General features: G+C 39.2%; 3 protein-coding genes across 4 annotated transcripts; 2 read left to right on the forward strand and 1 right to left on the reverse strand.

Annotated features, from left to right (window-relative positions):
* Nucleotides 1–1,630: 1,630 nt before the first annotated feature.
* Nucleotides 1,631–1,990, forward strand: LOC126803682 (cysteine proteinase inhibitor 5-like). Its single transcript, XM_050531441.1, has one exon. It carries the CDS (start codon nt 1,631–1,633, stop codon nt 1,988–1,990), a length of 360 nt encoding a protein of 119 aa, XP_050387398.1.
* Nucleotides 1,991–4,029: 2,039 nt separating this feature from the next.
* Nucleotides 4,030–10,206, forward strand: LOC126803390 (protein LATE ELONGATED HYPOCOTYL). Of its 2 annotated transcripts, XM_050531198.1 has the most exons (10): nt 4,030–4,106; nt 4,206–4,325; nt 4,619–4,665; nt 4,878–5,043; nt 5,129–5,240; nt 5,432–5,493; nt 7,407–7,640; nt 7,731–8,993; nt 9,225–9,440; nt 9,531–10,206. In XM_050531198.1, the coding sequence occupies exons 4-10, from the start codon at nt 5,005–5,007 to the stop codon at nt 9,933–9,935; spliced, it is 2,331 nt and encodes a 776-aa protein (XP_050387155.1). In that variant the 5' UTR covers nt 4,030–4,106; nt 4,206–4,325; nt 4,619–4,665; nt 4,878–5,004; the 3' UTR covers nt 9,936–10,206. The 2 variants fall into 2 exon arrangements, with proteins under 2 accessions (XP_050387155.1, XP_050387154.1); XM_050531197.1 differs by lacking the exon at nt 4,030–4,106 and having other exon boundaries at nt 4,154–4,325; nt 4,619–5,043.
* A 351-nt stretch (nt 10,207–10,557) lies between these two features.
* Nucleotides 10,558–15,553, reverse strand: LOC126803391 (serine/threonine-protein kinase ATG1a). The gene is made up of 13 exons (XM_050531199.1): nt 15,055–15,553; nt 14,856–14,973; nt 14,354–14,412; nt 14,030–14,094; nt 13,302–13,395; nt 13,129–13,209; nt 12,917–13,025; nt 12,696–12,750; nt 12,280–12,500; nt 11,842–12,203; nt 11,392–11,680; nt 11,245–11,315; nt 10,558–11,129 (listed from the first exon to the last, which is right to left on the reverse strand). Exons 1-13 carry the CDS (start codon nt 15,304–15,306, stop codon nt 10,914–10,916), a joined length of 1,992 nt encoding a protein of 663 aa, XP_050387156.1. The 5' UTR covers nt 15,307–15,553; the 3' UTR covers nt 10,558–10,913.
* Between the last annotated feature and the right edge of the window lie 818 nt (nt 15,554–16,371).

Below are 16,371 nucleotides of genomic sequence, written 5' to 3' on the forward strand. Positions count from 1 at the left end.
GCAAGGTCGGCTGTTCTATGTAGGGAAGGCAAGTGAACTCAACCCGGGTTCGGTTTAGGTTTGGAATCGGGCCAAGAGGCTGGATTCGGGCTTAAGGGTAAATTTATATGTAGATTACGTTTATTACAACCAATTAGCATATAGAGGAGATTGATGCCACTCGACCATAGGTGAAATATTTGTTTCTTACAGCAATCTTCTGAAGATTCAATTGATTAAGGTATATATAGTCTTTTTCTAGTGAGTGATCCCATTTTTAGGCTTGAAAAATGAACATGAAGTCACAATTAGATCTGTTTTTTAATGAACTTTGAGACTGAGATTAAGTCAAAAAGTTCAATACTTTTTTAATGATCCTGAACTGTCCGAGGTCATTAAAAATAAATCACTTTTTTGAAGTTCTTGACAATCATCAAATTATTTGAGAATTTATAGACGTGATTTACTCATATAGATCTATAAAATGAACGGTGAAAATGCGATTTGGTGATTTTAAAAATTTGTGTGATAACCTTTTTTTTTTAACTAAAAAAAATCCAAACTAAAAGGGCTATATATATATAACCCATGTGATCGATACGCATCAAACTGTGTTTCAAGGGAGGGGGCGTTTAATTCACCGAAGTTATTAGGTATATAACAAATCTCAAACAGGATTTTCAGGTGAATTTCTTTTCTTGTCTAGCACCTTGCAGCATTGCATGTTAGGATCTTATATACTGGTGCTACACTGCTGCATGAAATCTTCAATCTATTGGCTGGTGTGTCAACCAACATATTAGGGATTTTTTTTTCTCAAAGTTTTTAAGAAAAATGTTAGGAACTTGTTTTCCATCAAGGTTTTCATGCTAGAAATCTAGAACTTGAATCTTTACAAACGGGCGCTTGCGGGAATGAAAAATGGGATTCTTGGGTGGCTAGTAACTTTCTACCTAGAATGCTAGTACATTTGTATTGGATAAAAATTGATTACGACGCACATAGTCGTACTGAAATTATTTACACTACCTAGCTACGTACCAACATGATTTATTTCTAATTAGCTATGTACCAACACGACGTACATAATCCTCAATATGATGTACACCCTAAATTGATAATTTGTTTTCCTCTAGAGCAGATCATTAAGAAGATGCACAAATGACCCGACACGTACGAAAACATCCATACAAATATTGTACATCAATGCCCTAGCCTGATAGTTTTTTTTTATATATAACGTACATAAACTAACCTGGAACATCCATACACTCGACCAAAAACAATGAGCAAGAAATGTGCGAGCTTGCATGAAATGAACGTTTCAACGTAATACTAGGCATCAACGCATGAAATAGAACGTAACTACAAAACAATGTACAAAACGCCACTTGTCACTTCATCATATCTACATTTGGATCCTTGCACCGATCCACCGCGCGCCGCGGCCTCTCGATATTTCCTGAATGCATACATCACGTTTTCACTGACCAGCTAATTCTGTTTCTTTTCCTTCTCTATCAACTTTCTAGTAAATATCAAACCTTACGTAACGACGAGGAAACAATTTATAAGAAGTTAATTTCTTACGTCCAAACACTGCCATATAAGCTCTTGTCTTCATAACCTAACCTGTATTTCTGAGGATATGATGCGTCGGCACCGCCTCGTTCTCGCACTCTTTGCTCTCCTCCTCCTCCTCCTTCCACTGGTCACGGCCGTCGCAGATGAGACAGTCATCGGGGGCTGGACTCCAATAAAAAACATCGGTGATCCCCACGTTAAGGAAATTGCGGAGTTTGCGGTGTCGGAGTACAACCAATCTCAGAAAAAGAGCTTGGTGTTTCAGAGTGTGGTCCGGGGAGAGACACAGGTCGTTGCAGGCATCAAGTATCGGCTCGTCATTTCTGTCAATGAAGGTGATTCCTTGGCGAATTATGAGGCTGTTGTATGGGAGAAGATATGGATCAAGTTTAGGAAGTTGATCTCTTTTAATAAAGCGGGAAATTAAGATTGTTGCTGGCGAAGATCGATCTTTTCTTTTGTTATTGTTTTATATAATGTCAGAGTTTAATTGCTTTCTTTCGATTGTGTGCATCTTTCATTATCATGGTAGGAGCTCGTTGGAAGGTTAATATTTTAGAAACTGGTCGATTGTTCAATCACTGAGGTTCGCGTGTATATGTTGATTAATTCTCCTTATTCTGTTTAATTAGCCTCATGCACATGTCCACTAAATCTAATTGTATATGGTGAAAGTCCCTGGCCTCAATACAAAGAATTAAGTTAGCTACTAATTATAATTAAAAAATCAGTCTCTATAAAATTATGAGCACGGAAACCCTTGATTCTTACTCGTGTCAATAGCTGTGGAACTAGCTCTTATTTACGGACAAACATAAACGATATATAAAGAATAAAGAGTTAAACAGATGAAGTAACCAAGCTACTTTACTTAAGCCAAAACAGTGAAAGATCAATCTGCGTCTAAAGAGGCAGCTATTTATTTGTAAATTCACTGAAATAATGAGAATGATCATCTTTTTTTTTTACATGTTGGCGTTGAACGAAAATGAGGTCGTCTTGCTTACAACCGAGGGCAAACGATCAAGACCAAGCCATGACCAAACGATCAAGACCAAGTCGAGTAAGGCCATCTATATGAAACTCGAGTAAGGCCCAGTGGTCGATTCTATAATTAACGCCTTGGAATGTATTGCTTGATGCAAGCCATTTTGATATGACAATCTGGTGATGCAAAAGCAGATGAATCAAAAAGTCGAGTTAAATCGATATGCCAATTAGGCCAACTTATGAAAAAAATTCAGTAATTCACCGCTGGAAATAAGTTGTAGAATTGCCGTTATGAGACTAATGTAAGACTTTTCCGGCCTCTAAAACAGATATACCTAGGGTCAAGTTTAACACCCAACTTCTGAGAATAAATATGGAAATCAAATATGACCATTTCGTTACACACTTCTGAAAGTAACATATATAAACTATAACCATTCTGGTTACTTGAGTAAATAATTGTTTTTTTTAATCCAAAACGGCAGCATGATATTGTTAAGTAAAAAGAATATTTACAACATGAACAACATAACGCTCTCGCAGACTACGACAAAACTAAAATATGCAAAACAACCTAAAGATACTCCAGATCTCAGGGTGAAGCCTCATGATCAATATCGTCATGGAGAATAGTCAGATAAGTCAGAATACTTGCGAAATAAAGCCTACAACACAAACGAGAACCGTAGCAAGGAGAACCCAAACTACCAAGTACTTGTACAGCCCACACTCCCCACAGGCCACAACTCTCAGCAGGGCTATAAAGTTTAAATACAAAAATAGTCAAAATACCTAACCCCTTTAAGGCTAAAATAAAATAAAATAGAACGAATCCACCCAGAAGCTTCTAATTATCTCTCCCCTACTTTCAAAATAGACACGTCACATGATCCTCTCTCAATTCGCAGCCTAACAAAATTGACGGTCCCGATCGCATCACATTCATGACGAACGCCTCAGATTTCCCCGAAAAGTAGCGGGTAATCCACACCACAACACCATCACTACACAGTACACCCCCACCAATATGCATATCACGTGCCCCGCGCGAGACCCTCACCTTCCCTTTAAGGCAATCATTGACCGGTCATCCACAACCCCCTTGTCTCCTTGCACGTAGCGGTTACCACAATAGCCACGTCTCCCAAATTCCCTCCCTCGGTCTTTTTGTCCGTACCATCTCACCGGCTACTCCCGGTGTACCGCGTCTCCCTCACCGCCACGTTTCTAAGGGCCCCACAGAGCACCGCTGGAGGCGCTTTTGCAGAAATAGCCCTCTCTCTCCTCGGAGGGAAGAGCTTGTGGATGAGAATCACTGATTTTTTAAAACTAAAAAGAAATAAAAATAAAAACTGAAAACGAAAGGGCTAAATTTGCGACACCTGGCGCGATCTTAGCCTCCCGGTGGGGTGAGAGACTGTAGCAGCCATAAGAGTAATAAAAACCAGAAAATGAAAAAGAGAAAATCGAATCAAAGAAAATCAAAATCCACAAGAAAAAATAGTGGCTGAGATTGCTCCTTCCTTCACAAGAACTGGAGCTCTTCTCTTCTGGTTAAGTCCCTCTTTTCTTTCTTATTCTTCTTCTTCTTCTTCTACAATTTAGACTCCACTTCTTCTCTCACACTCTTTCCTTATTTTTCTGTGCGAAAGATTTTGTCTTCCGATATTTTTCGGATCTCTCCCTCGCCGGAAACCATGCCGTCGCCGGCGCGAGTGCGGTGACAGCTCCGGTGAGTCTCACTCACTCACTCTCATCCGTCGCCATGAAAGGTACGCTTTACTCTTCCACTCATTTCCTCAAGTGTTTGAGCTCGTCTCTATTTCTCTCTCTCGGTTTGGTTGCTGATGCGAAATTAAAGTTTGAAAAAATCGATGATGAAATTGAGCTTTGAAAATTGAATAAGAGAGCTCAGTAAGTGATAGAACAAAGCTCAGATTTGAGCTACGAATCTTTTTCTGATATATTTCGATTCTATCAGCAACCAAACAGAGCTTAAGAATTTGTGCAGAGCAACTGATCGGAATTTCATTCCTCTCTTTTTCGTGTTCGTTTTTCTTCGTAGTTAAAGGTCTTGGCGTCCTCTTCTTCTTCTTCTTGCGGTTCGTTTTGGTGAGGATCCTGAATAAGGAAATTTATTTTACTGAAGCAGCTCTCTGATCCTCTCACTCTATCTATCTATGTGGTTTAGGTGGAGTTTGAATTTGCTGATTGGATCAATTTATGCTATATATAAGATTCGGTTTCCTGCGAAATTCGAATGCTTAATTGTGCTGCTATAAATCAGAGACGGATCTCTACCCATTGCTGTGTTTCTTTTGCAGTCGTAGGAGCCACTTGTAGGCTTAGTTTACTAGGGATAGCAACGCGCGGTGCTTTCACTAGTGAGAGAAGGTTCACTTAGCTGGTTAGAGAGGATTTGGAGCAGCGTTCAGCTGCGCAAGTCCAGTGATGGACACTGTCGCATCTGGAGATGATTTGATCATTAAGGTAACAAAGGGGGAACGCTCTTTGGTTTAAAGTTTTAACTGTGTAGTGAGTTGTAAGTAGCTGAAATTTGGTATGCGAATGTTAGGCAAGAAAGCCGTACACTATTACCAAGCAGCGGGAGCGGTGGACTGAGGAGGAGCATAATAGGTTTCTTGAAGCCTTGAAGCTCTATGGGCGAGCATGGCAGCGCATTGAAGGTTACATTTCGCATCTCGTTCTTCTCTCCATTTCCGAACTATATATCCTGTTAGTATAAACTTCTTTGAGCTGAATCTGTAAATAGCTGATGTTAACAGGGCCTTGGCATGATATATTGCTAAAAGTTTTTCCCAAGTCGGGGTCGTGATTGTAATCTTTTCCCCATCTGGTGTTATTTTGTGGTTTGCAGAGCATATAGGAACAAAGACTGCTGTGCAGATCAGAAGTCATGCGCAGAAGTTTTTTACAAAGGTCAATCTATACCTTCTCTCATCTTCTTCTTTTGCAAGATGTGTGCTTTGTTTCTTATGGTTTGTTTGGACACAACATTGATCCTTTAAAGTGCACTTTAGGTTTATTTCTGAATGTGGTTAATAATAATTCTACTCTGGATAGCAGGTTGCATATAATTTCATTGCCATGACTAATAACTACATAACCATGTCATCCTGTCATTTGTCTGCGAGATAATCTAAGGGCCGTTAAAGGTTCTTGTAAATGCTAGTCTGATAGAAGGACAGAAGGTATTTGTTCTTTCATATGGTTGTTTGCTGTATAATGTCTAGCCATTATATAGAAAAGACGTCCCAGTATATGGGGCTCTTATGGATCTGCTACTCAAACATCAACTAGATGGTTGATTGCGGACAGCAAACATGGAACTGGCTGAAACTATTTTATGCTTAAAAATCTATTGATGCTTGCACATGCTATATCACAACTACATGAATCGACTGAATCATAAATTTCATAGTGGAACAAACATGCATTTTCAAGTTCCTCTTGAGGCTTATCTTTATAATAATAGAGCAAGTAATAAAATACAGTGTAAATGCACAGTGTATCACCAGTTCCATACTTAGCCTGAAAGAACCTTCTTTATGTTAAAAAATTAATGGCTACTAAAAGTTTAGTTTCCATAATTGTCAACTAGATTATAGCAGTTTGCGCTAGTTGTAATGTCCTTCTGGCCTTGGCGCTCTCCCTTTGGATCCTCTTTTGTATAGAAAAAAAGTAAATAAATAAACAATGATGCTTATACTTTGGCGACTTGGCGTTTATGTATATATCAAAATAAGGGGTTTCATTTCCTAGTCAGTTATACGAGAGAACCAGATCCAAAATGCTGAGTTTGATACATGGTGATTTAGCGATTGGGTTTTCAGGAGGACTTTGATTTGTGCATGCAAGTTGATAGCTTGTAAAAGTCAGTATTTGCCTGATGAGCATCCAGCAAATTTTGAGTATAGTGTTTTATAAATATGTGATTCATCAGAGATTAAGTTACCTTGATTGTCATGCAAAAGAACCTGAAGTTGACTGTAGCAAACAAGTGTTAATTTTTTTCTCCCTGAAGATTTTGTGACCCGTGCTTAATTTACTTAGATTGTGAGCAAGGTTATTATTCTAAACAAAGTTAATTGAAATCTACTTGGTATGGATATGAAATGGCTCACCTCCCATGGACAGCCTTAGAATTTTAAAGCAAACCCTAAACTGGTTGAATGATAGAATTTTTTTTAGAAGAGGTTGAAATATAGAAATTATATACAAAGAAATAAGCAATTCGTATATAAAGTTTGTTGGTCAGTCAATTTGAAGAGATTAGTATGTCATCAAGATCTTCTGGGAATTGATGCAAATTGAAACTTCTCTTGTTGTCGATATATAGAGAGAGGCCAACTTTAATCAGTTTCCTGGGATTAGTAGGCATCCAGAACGACTCTTCCTCTGAAATGCATAAGAAAGCATCTGCACTCATCAGGAGGCGAGTAATATTATTTTAATGGCTTACTCGTGGAAATTGCGACCAGTTTCCAGCCATCATCCTCTCATATCAGTACTCTTTAGACCATTACCAAGGGGTATTCTTCTTTTTGTTCTTATCTCCCACCGTGATCATAGATGTCATATAACCATTGTTACACAGTTCACTGATATGAACTAGTCTCCTATGTCTAGACATTTGCCGTGCATTTTATCAGGTACATGTTTCTGAGCATGTTGGTCAGATACTTCAGCTATTTCCTTTTCAACAGTGAGACATTTTTATCAAATTTGCAAGATTATTAAGACATTGCACTCCATTAGACCACTGATTATGGTGCTCAGTAAACTTATAATGAAATTTATCATCGCTGACAAAAGTAATGTTTAACTTTCAGCTGGAGAAGGAGGCAGTCAGTAAAGGTGTTCCTGTAGGGCAATCAATTGACATAGATATTCCGCCTCCGCGTCCTAAAAGGAAACCAAGCAATCCTTATCCTCGGAAATCTAGCGATGCTGCTCCCACATGGTCCACATCGCATGTTGGAGCAAAGGATGGGAACCTTGTGTCATCAGCTTCTTCTTCACATTCTAAACAATCAGTGGACTTGGAGAAAGGACAACGCAATGAGGTTATCATTTTTATTCTTTATGAATAAGGACTTTTCTTGTTCTCATCTTCTTCTTTGTTCATGTAAATTGACCTGCAACACCATTAGCAGAGATCCAGTGAAGGAGAAAAGCTTGGTTATGGAAAACAAAACAACGATAAAAATTGTTCAGAAGTCTGCACCTTACTCTCAGAATCGCATTGCTCCTCTGTGTCTTCTGCAAACAAAAGTTCCATGCCTCCACAGGCGGCACCCAGAATTTCTTGCACTTTTAGAGAGTTTGTGCCTCCAGTGAAAAAGGTAATCCCTCAAGACGGCAATGAATCTTATGTCACTATTGAACTTAAAGGAAATGAGAATTTGAAGAAAACTGATGGCAAAATGATAGTTCAAGATAATGCCACAAGTGAAGCCTCAAAGTTGGAGGACACTAATGCTTTTAAGTTGGTTCAAGGTGAGAAAGCAGATGATTTGAATTGTTCATTGCCAACAGATGGGATGCAAAGTACTCTGACCTGCCCGAGGAATGTTCCTATACACATACTAGATGGAAGTATAGAAGAAAGTAATCGAACTACAACCCCCACTTTGTCATTATCATTCCAGGGCCCTGTGTTTCATCCTATGGGAAAGATTCATGTACAGCCTAACCTTTACACGAATCCAGCTGCATCTACTACTACTACTACTACTACTGAACATACTAGTAATGTACCAAGATCTTGTATCGACCAATCAATTCCAGCTACTCCGCCTCCATTCACCCCATTCCACCACAATCAAGAGGACTACCACTCATCCCTTTACTCCACATTTTCAAGTTTGATCGTGTCTTCTCTGCTACAGAACCCTGCAGCCCATGCTGCGGCTAGTTTTGCAGCCTCATTCTGGCCTTACACAAATGTGGAGAACAAGGAACATTCTCCTGCATGCTCAACCGGAGGTTTTCCATCTAGTCAAATGAACTCTCCTCCAAATATGGCAGCTATTGCTGCGGCCACAGTAGCTGCAGCGACTGCGTGGTGGGCTGCTCATGGAATGCTCCCTTTGTGCGCTCCTCTTCAGACTGGCTTTAGCTGTCCTGTGCCCATGAGTGGAGTTTCATTAATGGACAAAGATCAACCTCCTGCTGCCGAGACGGAAAAAGGACATGATTCTCTTCGAGTTCCTTCCTTGCAGGATCAACAGCAGGACCCAGGACACTCAGAAGTTGTGCAGGCACAACATTCACCTGCAAAATCACCAACCATATCCTCATCAGATTCTGATAATGGAGGTGCAAAGCCTGATAATGGATCAAAAGCTGATGATATTGAGAAGGACATAGCGTCAACTGAAGTTCAAGACTCGAACAAAGCAAAGAGCAAAAAACAGGTTTTCCTTTAATATTGTCATAGAGCGGACTACTAGTCGTGTTTCAGTTACCTTGTACTATCTTTTATTTTCAATAAAGAAAAAGTTTTTGCTGAAAACAAAGCCAAGAGCAGAAAACAGGTTTTCCATAAAAATGTTTAACACAACTCATTACTAGTTGTCCTTTAATACTTTTGTACTTCCCCTTTAATTTCAATAAACCAATTGTTTCTTATTTTGCCAAAAAAATAGGTGGACCGTTCCTCTTGTGGTTCAAACACAACTTCCTGCAGCGAAGTAGAGACAGACGCATTAGAGAAGCAAGACAAAGGTGAGGAAGAACTAAAGGAACCAGATGTAAATCCAGCTTCTGAGACTAGTAATCGCCGCACTAGAAGTATAAGCAACATGAGTGATTCTTGGAAAGACAGACACTTGAATGATTCATGGAAAGAGGTTTCTGAAGAGGTATTTGTACACATTTTGTTTAGGATATTCTATTTGGCCGAATATGTGTAATTTTAGTTGTTCTCTTACCAAATCAACTATCTTTGATAGGGGCGAATGGCATTTCAAGCATTATTCTCAAGAGAGGTACTGCCCCAGAGTTTTTCACCCCCACCTGACATGAAGGATCAGGGGCATCAGGACACTACAGAAGGACAGCGAAATAGTGAGACTGACAGAAGAGCTCTGATGTTAGATCTAAACAGCAAGGTTTGGGCACCATTTTGTCACCCGGAAGTGGAGAAAATTGCATCACCACCAGGAGGGCTCAACGATGCAGAGGGGCTGTTGACATTAGGCCTGGGATATGGAAAGCTAAAGGCTCGTCGAACAGGATTCAAGCCTTACAAAAGATGTTCGGTAGAGGCGAATGAGAACAGGGTGGCAAGTGCCAGCAGCCATTGTGAAGAGAAAGGTCCAAAGAGGCTTCGCTTGGAAGGGGAAGCTTCAACCTGACATCCTATATTGCATGCAAAACCAAAGGAAACCTTTGCGTTTGCATGCAATGTTATTGCTTCCCCCTTTAGTATATTATATTCATTTGCGTTCATTTCAATTTTCATGTTAAAGCAGATCAGGAACTGTCTGGGTGTGTGTACCGTATATATTTCCTGCATTTACTCATTCACTACCTTGGACCCTTGCAACTGCACTGTGAGGACTTTCTTCATTAGTGTTACCAAGGTACATTCAAGTAATTTGATCAGCCATGACATGACTTCTATATTAGATGAGATTTTGAAGTATCCAATTTTACTGCATGAATGTTTGCCATCTCATGCAAATTGTTTTCACCCCAAGGTTCGGTTGGTTGCGCTTGTATTTCATGCAGCTGTAACTGTAATCTGTAGACACATTTTCTGATGTGATGAGAAGCTCCTTTGCTTAGGAGTGATGAGAAACTCTTGCAGTCTTGCACATTCGGTTGACAATAAAGGTCGAAGGTTTCTTCATTCTGACTGCTGTGAGAGTAGCCATTGTACAATTGTGCAAATATGAAACAGAGATGACCGGAGAGTTGTACGCATGACTGTCTACAATGGCTGATACGGCCGAAAGATCCTTAAATCGCATAACAAGTGCCGCAATTAGTGAAAACTGATTGCGAGAAGTGAAGTCTTGACAGTTGCTATAAGCACGAGTCTGGGCAGTATCTATATTTACAACCAGTCCATAGAAAGAATAGATAAGTTATTAACAAAAACCTCGAGCAATAAGGTAATCTTGTTCGATATAGCCTGTGGTCTGGTCTGCTACAGACTTCCCTATAGTAGATATTTGTCACTGTTAATAATCATCGTCGTCATCACCCAATGTTTCAGAAAACTGCCTGGTGATCTGACTACAATTTACACTGCAGCGGTAATATGCACAAGAAATGAGCTTGGTTGAGGATGGCTGTACACCAGTAATATTTACGGGGTAGTGGAGTCTTCAAATTGCACGGGTGTAGTCTGGCTTGAAAAATTTAATCCGATGGGACTCCAAGTTTACCATGTATTGTTGAACTCGCTTCTTATTGGCCGGAGTTAAAGAAAATGGAGGGTTTAGGGGCAGGGAGGTTGCTTCTCCTGCAATAAAAGAGAGTAGAAGCATAGCTTTGGTGTACAATGCTGCTGCACTACCTTTGTTCTCCATATACTCGTCTACCTGTCATACAGAAAGTCTACTTAGACATAAGCTATTGTCATCTCCAAACAAGATTGCAGAATTAAACGAAAATAAAAATAAAATAAAATAAAATGGGAGTATAAAAGGAACTCACAGCAGCAGTTGTCCCAACTTCTAGAGCTTTTTGGTATATAATTTCCATCGCGTCTGGTACTTCAGCAGCACCTACAATATGAATGACACTGTGAGCAAAATATATATGGTAAACCAGAAAATCATTTTTAAATATTGAATGTCCAACCATCCATATCTCGGACATGAACGGATAACTTCTCTGCGCGATCAAATGCAACTAGAAAACCTTGCTCGGCCCAAACTGAAACAGATGAAGGCCTAGTAAAGTCTAAATATTCTGAATTGTTTAGTGATAAGCCACCCTGAACTGAGGATGCATTCGCTGAACTGCTTTCGGGCATTTCGTCCTTGTCAACTGATGCCAGCCAACTGCTGCAAATTTGAAGAGCTTTCTTCCATATGGCCAAAACAACCAGTTCAACCGAAAATGACTCCAGATACAGTCCTGCATTGTACTGCAACCAAGAAGAGTAACCATTACTTCTCCGAGAGAGACTTCTTCATTATAAAAAAAACAACTGAATTACCCTACCATAAAACTACTGTAAAAAAAAATCAAATACTGAGTCACTGCCTATATGTACATATTCCAAATGAAAAACTGTAAATAAAGTACCTTTTCCTGAGAAAGATCAGCAAGAACCTGAGCATGCTGATGTAACAGATGTAGCCTGGTTGAAGGATGCAATATAGATAGTCCTTGCACTTCCAGTAATAGAGTTGATGCACAAGATGCTGGTACTATAACTGATCCTCGCGTTTGTGAACTTCCCGCAGTGATAGAATTAGTTGCCACCTCATCTATTTTCATGACACGTGGGAGACCATGATCTTTCTGCTTAGAAGCACAGATAGAAGCTCTGGTTGTGGAATCAAGTTGCAGGGAATGTTCAAGATGATAAGAGAAACTCTCCATTGACGCAAAATGAGAATTAACCATCACATAGTCTTTCTCAATCGACTCCATTGAATCAGAAACTGTAGAAACCAAATTAAAGTAATTACATCAAAGCACCAGCATACTTGGAGAAAATAAAAAAAAAGAAGTACAAACCTCGAGGCTCATCCTGAGAGATAACAGATTTCTTGGGCCTATCACATGCAGAACCTGGCACAATCCCTTTAATATCTGCTGCTGAATCTGAACCCAGATTTCTGATAGATTTGTTGACAGAATGTGTGGCATGCAATTGCAACATCTTACTGGAGGCAGAAGAACTAGGCTTTTCACCAGTTGATTTAAGTGGTGAAGTATATCCAACATCCATCATCACCCTGCAGATTACAGGAATAAAACATCACTGTTTTAAGCAGCTCCTCCAATTTCAGCTTGACAATGAATATATGTGGACAAGATAGAGTGCTATCATATGCACATATAAATTTTATATTGGATATGTAGTAATTGCATTGGGCATCCACAACCCCTAATAATACAATTTGGAAGTCAAGAAATTAAATGCTTTCTACCTTGCTTCTCTGAGAAACTTGTGATTGAAGAACTCCTGAAACGACAAGCGCTCAACTGCATTGGAAGTTTGGTTTTTACAGTGTTAGCATTTTTGAAGAGCTTAATAACTTTGGGATATTCATATAACAGTTGTACTATCTTCTCCAATTTTTGAGATTCTGAACTGATCAATTACACACGAGCATACAATCAGAGATGCCTTTTAGATAGCAACCATCACCTGGATTTAGACGCAAAAGGCTTCTGCAGAGATCTACACAATCTGGATCCAGAACTTCCAAAGCACCTTTTGGAAACCGCAACTCAGTAGTCAGAACATTTTGAAAAAGCTGTATATAGCAGAAACACGATCAGAGGACAGATATAACTCATTCAAATATATAGGCCTCTTAGTGTTTTTTTTTTAGAATGTGAAAGGAAAATTTTAAGAACCTGCAATTGACTATTCCCATCAAATGGTAGTGTCCCAGTCACTAGCTGAAATAAAATTGCTCCAACACTCCATAAATCAGCCTTCAAAGACCATAACAAAGAAGTCAGATATGACAATAAACAGGGAAAGATGCTCAACACATGTCGGTACTGATAGTGACACAATCTGTCACCTTTGCATCATACTTCTGGTTCAGAATAATCTCTGGAGCCATGTATAACGGTGAACCACAAAGCGTGTCAGCCAAGTTTTGCGGTGTGACAGATCTGAAGACAGGTTAACCAAATACCGAATGAGTCCAGAAGGAAAGGAAAGGAAAAAAGAAAAGGATCAAGTACCAGTTGCAATTGAAATGTGTCTCCAACATTTATTACTTATAATTGCTAATAAAGTGGACTAAAATTTTTAAGTTCTTCTTGCTGACACAAGTTGCTTCAGAAACACTTAGAAAACTGATCTGCATATTGAAGATGTGACAGTCTTAATAAACTTCCCCACATGACTTATCTGCTTCTGTTCATGCTGATTAATTCTGACTAGTATTATTTCTACAGACTAAGAACAAGGGATTTGGATGACAGAAAGAGAACTTGGAACCTGAAGTTCAAAAACGCAGGCCTCTTTTTTACCACATGGTCATGTTCAAGACCTAAACTTGTATGAGCTTAAGACTAACCTGACAACAAATCATGTACTTGCACATGAATTCTATTGAGTTCTTCTGAGCAGCCTAAATTTAACCATTTTGGGGCATCATATTAGCTATGAACTACTCTACAAGCAAATGGTGTCATGGCAAGACCATACAAGCACCCCAAAGCTAAATAATTTATTTACTGTATAAATAGCCGACACTTTACTTGAGATGCGGCAGTAAATTTCATAATAAGCAGATCCTACCTTGCAAAACCAAAGTCCCCTATCTTCAATAGAGGGGTTTCCTCATTGGCTGACAAGAGTAAGTTCTACAAGTTCAAAGAGAAATCATGTAAGTAATGAACCAAACAGAATTAAAACTTTGTGTCCATGTTATAGAACTTTATACAATGACGTGTGGGTGCACATTCTGGCTGACTGGGTGCTCACGAACATAACCAACCATAAAAAGCCAATACCCATAAATTTGGCAAGTTGCACATTCTGGCTGACTGGGTGCTCACTAGAACGACATTCAAGAGTTAAATCACCTAAGATAAGATGATAACCCAACAAGGAACATCATACCTGTGGTTTTAAATCCCGGTGGATGAGCTGCTTTTCCTGAAGCACTTGCAATCCTGCAGCTGCTCAGGACAGCCAAATTAAACATGTCAAAACCACATAGGGAAAAAATAGCAATTATGGAAGAAACGCAAAGCATTGTGATCACTAATAAGACCATTCCCACTCATCCTAATCATTATTCAGAACCTAACCATCCAAGAACTCAATTCTCCCAATAAAAGCACACACCAAACTCCCTCAACCAATTTCCAATTTTCAGCACGAACCCAATTAAGTAAACACCATAAACATGAACCACACAACCAAAAATAAATAAATTAAAACTTGAGCATAGAACAAAACTCCAACCTAATCAACAAGCACACGCCAAACTTCCCAACCCATTAAAAAAGCACCCAGAATCCAATTTCTTGCACAACCCCAAATAAGTAAACACTATAAACATACTATAAAACCAAACACACATCCATAAAAATTCAAACTTGAGCACAGAACACAATACCCAATTGCCTCATGAAGTGTCTGGCCACAGTCTCTGAAACTTTCCCATGCCTCTGTATATAAGCCGCCAAGTCACCTCCATCACAGTACTCCAGCACAAGGTAAATTCTGTCCTTAGTCTACAAACAACCCACATTCAAATAAAGTAAAAAAAAAAAAAAACCAAACACTGGTTAAACTCAAACACAACAAAAAGTAACCTGAATAGCCTCGAAAAGATGAATGATGTTGGGATGGTGTATAGTACTAAGAATCGAAATTTCCTTGAGTAAACTGTCGCTGACTTTTGGGGTCAATTGTTTCTTGTCAATCTCTTTCACGGCAACTTCAATACCCAGTTGGCGATGGGTCGAGCGCCACACGACGGCGAAGGAACCCGACCCGACTTTCGGGCCCAGTATGTAGTCTCCGATCAACCGGGACTTGTTGTTGTTGGTGTTGGATGGCTCCATGGTGAGGTGTTGGGTTTTAGTTGAAGATGAAGAAGGAGAAGAAGAAGAAGAAGAAGATCATTGTGAAGTGAAGCAGTGTTGGTGGTGGGTTCGGGTAGTTTGAGACGATCCTATTATCATCAAACTTGGTCATGTTTTGGGAATTGGGGACGAAAAAGCCGTCGGATTTTCCGTTACTTTCTGCGAGGAAACGACGCCGATGTTGCCAATGAGAGAATTTGCAGGAGGGGAGAGTCCCAAAGTAACACTTTTTGCTTTGAGAGAGAGAGAGAGAGAGAGAGGAGGACAGCTTTATCCTATGGAGCAAGGATGAGTATACAATAAGCTGAGTGGTAAAAGTAAAACAACAAATCTGTTTTTATACCACAGTAAAAAAAACCCCAATCATCATGCCTTTAGATGATGCTTATAAATGGGGTTTAAGATTGCAAAACAATCTGATGGTTATGATCTTTAGCCATTAGATTTGGTCCAATGCGGTTGAGATTCATTTATCCTTTGTATTTAGTTCATATAATTTTATTGTTTTATAGTAGTTTGTTATATTATTTCATTAGATATGAGATTAATAAGTCGTTTCACATCACTTTTTGTACTATTTTAAGAGATAATTTTACGCTCGCTCATACACGAGTACGAAGTTGTTACTCTTGTGTCACATCATACTTGATGGTCCTATATACTTCACATCAATGATAGAAATTTAGATTCCTTGGCGAGTTCCATAGTCTTGGCCTCTTGGTCATCCTGATTATTTAGTTCGGTATCTATAAGAGTCGGAAGGCACAATAGCACATGCATCATAGTCTCTCTTAACCCTTTTACTCATGGTCCATGCCGTAAATGGCGTTGCTAATATGAACACACCATATTAGTGGACTTGGAGAACTCTAGAAACCACAAGTGATAGAGTGTTTCAAGCCCAACTTAAGATCTCATTAGAACTTTAGATGTTCGTTTATTCTGCAAATTGTCAATTGAATTCATGTTCAACTATTATTAGATGTAAATTCAAGACTTGAAAAAAAACTCAATTTAAAAAAAAATCTCGTCACCCTTAGATTT

Source organism: Argentina anserina, chromosome 7, assembly GCF_933775445.1.
Source record: "Argentina anserina chromosome 7, drPotAnse1.1, whole genome shotgun sequence".
Classification (NCBI taxonomy): Eukaryota; Viridiplantae; Streptophyta; class Magnoliopsida; order Rosales; family Rosaceae; genus Argentina; species Argentina anserina.

Bases quoted from the DNA above. Each gene is read 5' to 3' on its own strand.
- LOC126803682 (XM_050531441.1), top strand. From the start codon at position 1,631: ATGCGTCGGCACCGCCTCGTTCTCGCACTCTTTGCTCTCCTCCTCCTC.
- LOC126803390 (XM_050531198.1), top strand. From the start codon at position 5,005: ATGGACACTGTCGCATCTGGAGATGATTTGATCATTAAG. The intron at 5,494-7,406 runs GTCAATCTATAC...TTTAACTTTCAG, and splicing joins CGCAGAAGTTTTTTACAAAG to CTGGAGAAGGAGGCAGTCAG. The intron at 8,994-9,224 runs GTTTTCCTTTAA...CCAAAAAAATAG, and splicing joins AAGCAAAGAGCAAAAAACAG to GTGGACCGTTCCTCTTGTGG.
- LOC126803391 (XM_050531199.1), bottom strand. From the start codon at position 15,306: ATGGAGCCATCCAACACCAACAACAACAAGTCCCGGTTGATCGGAGAC. The intron at 14,974-15,054 runs GTTACTTTTTGT...GGTTGTTTGTAG, and splicing joins ATCTTTTCGAGGCTATTCAG to ACTAAGGACAGAATTTACCT. The intron at 11,130-11,244 runs GTGAGTTCCTTT...TCTGTATGACAG, and splicing joins AAGTTGGGACAACTGCTGCT to GTAGACGAGTATATGGAGAA.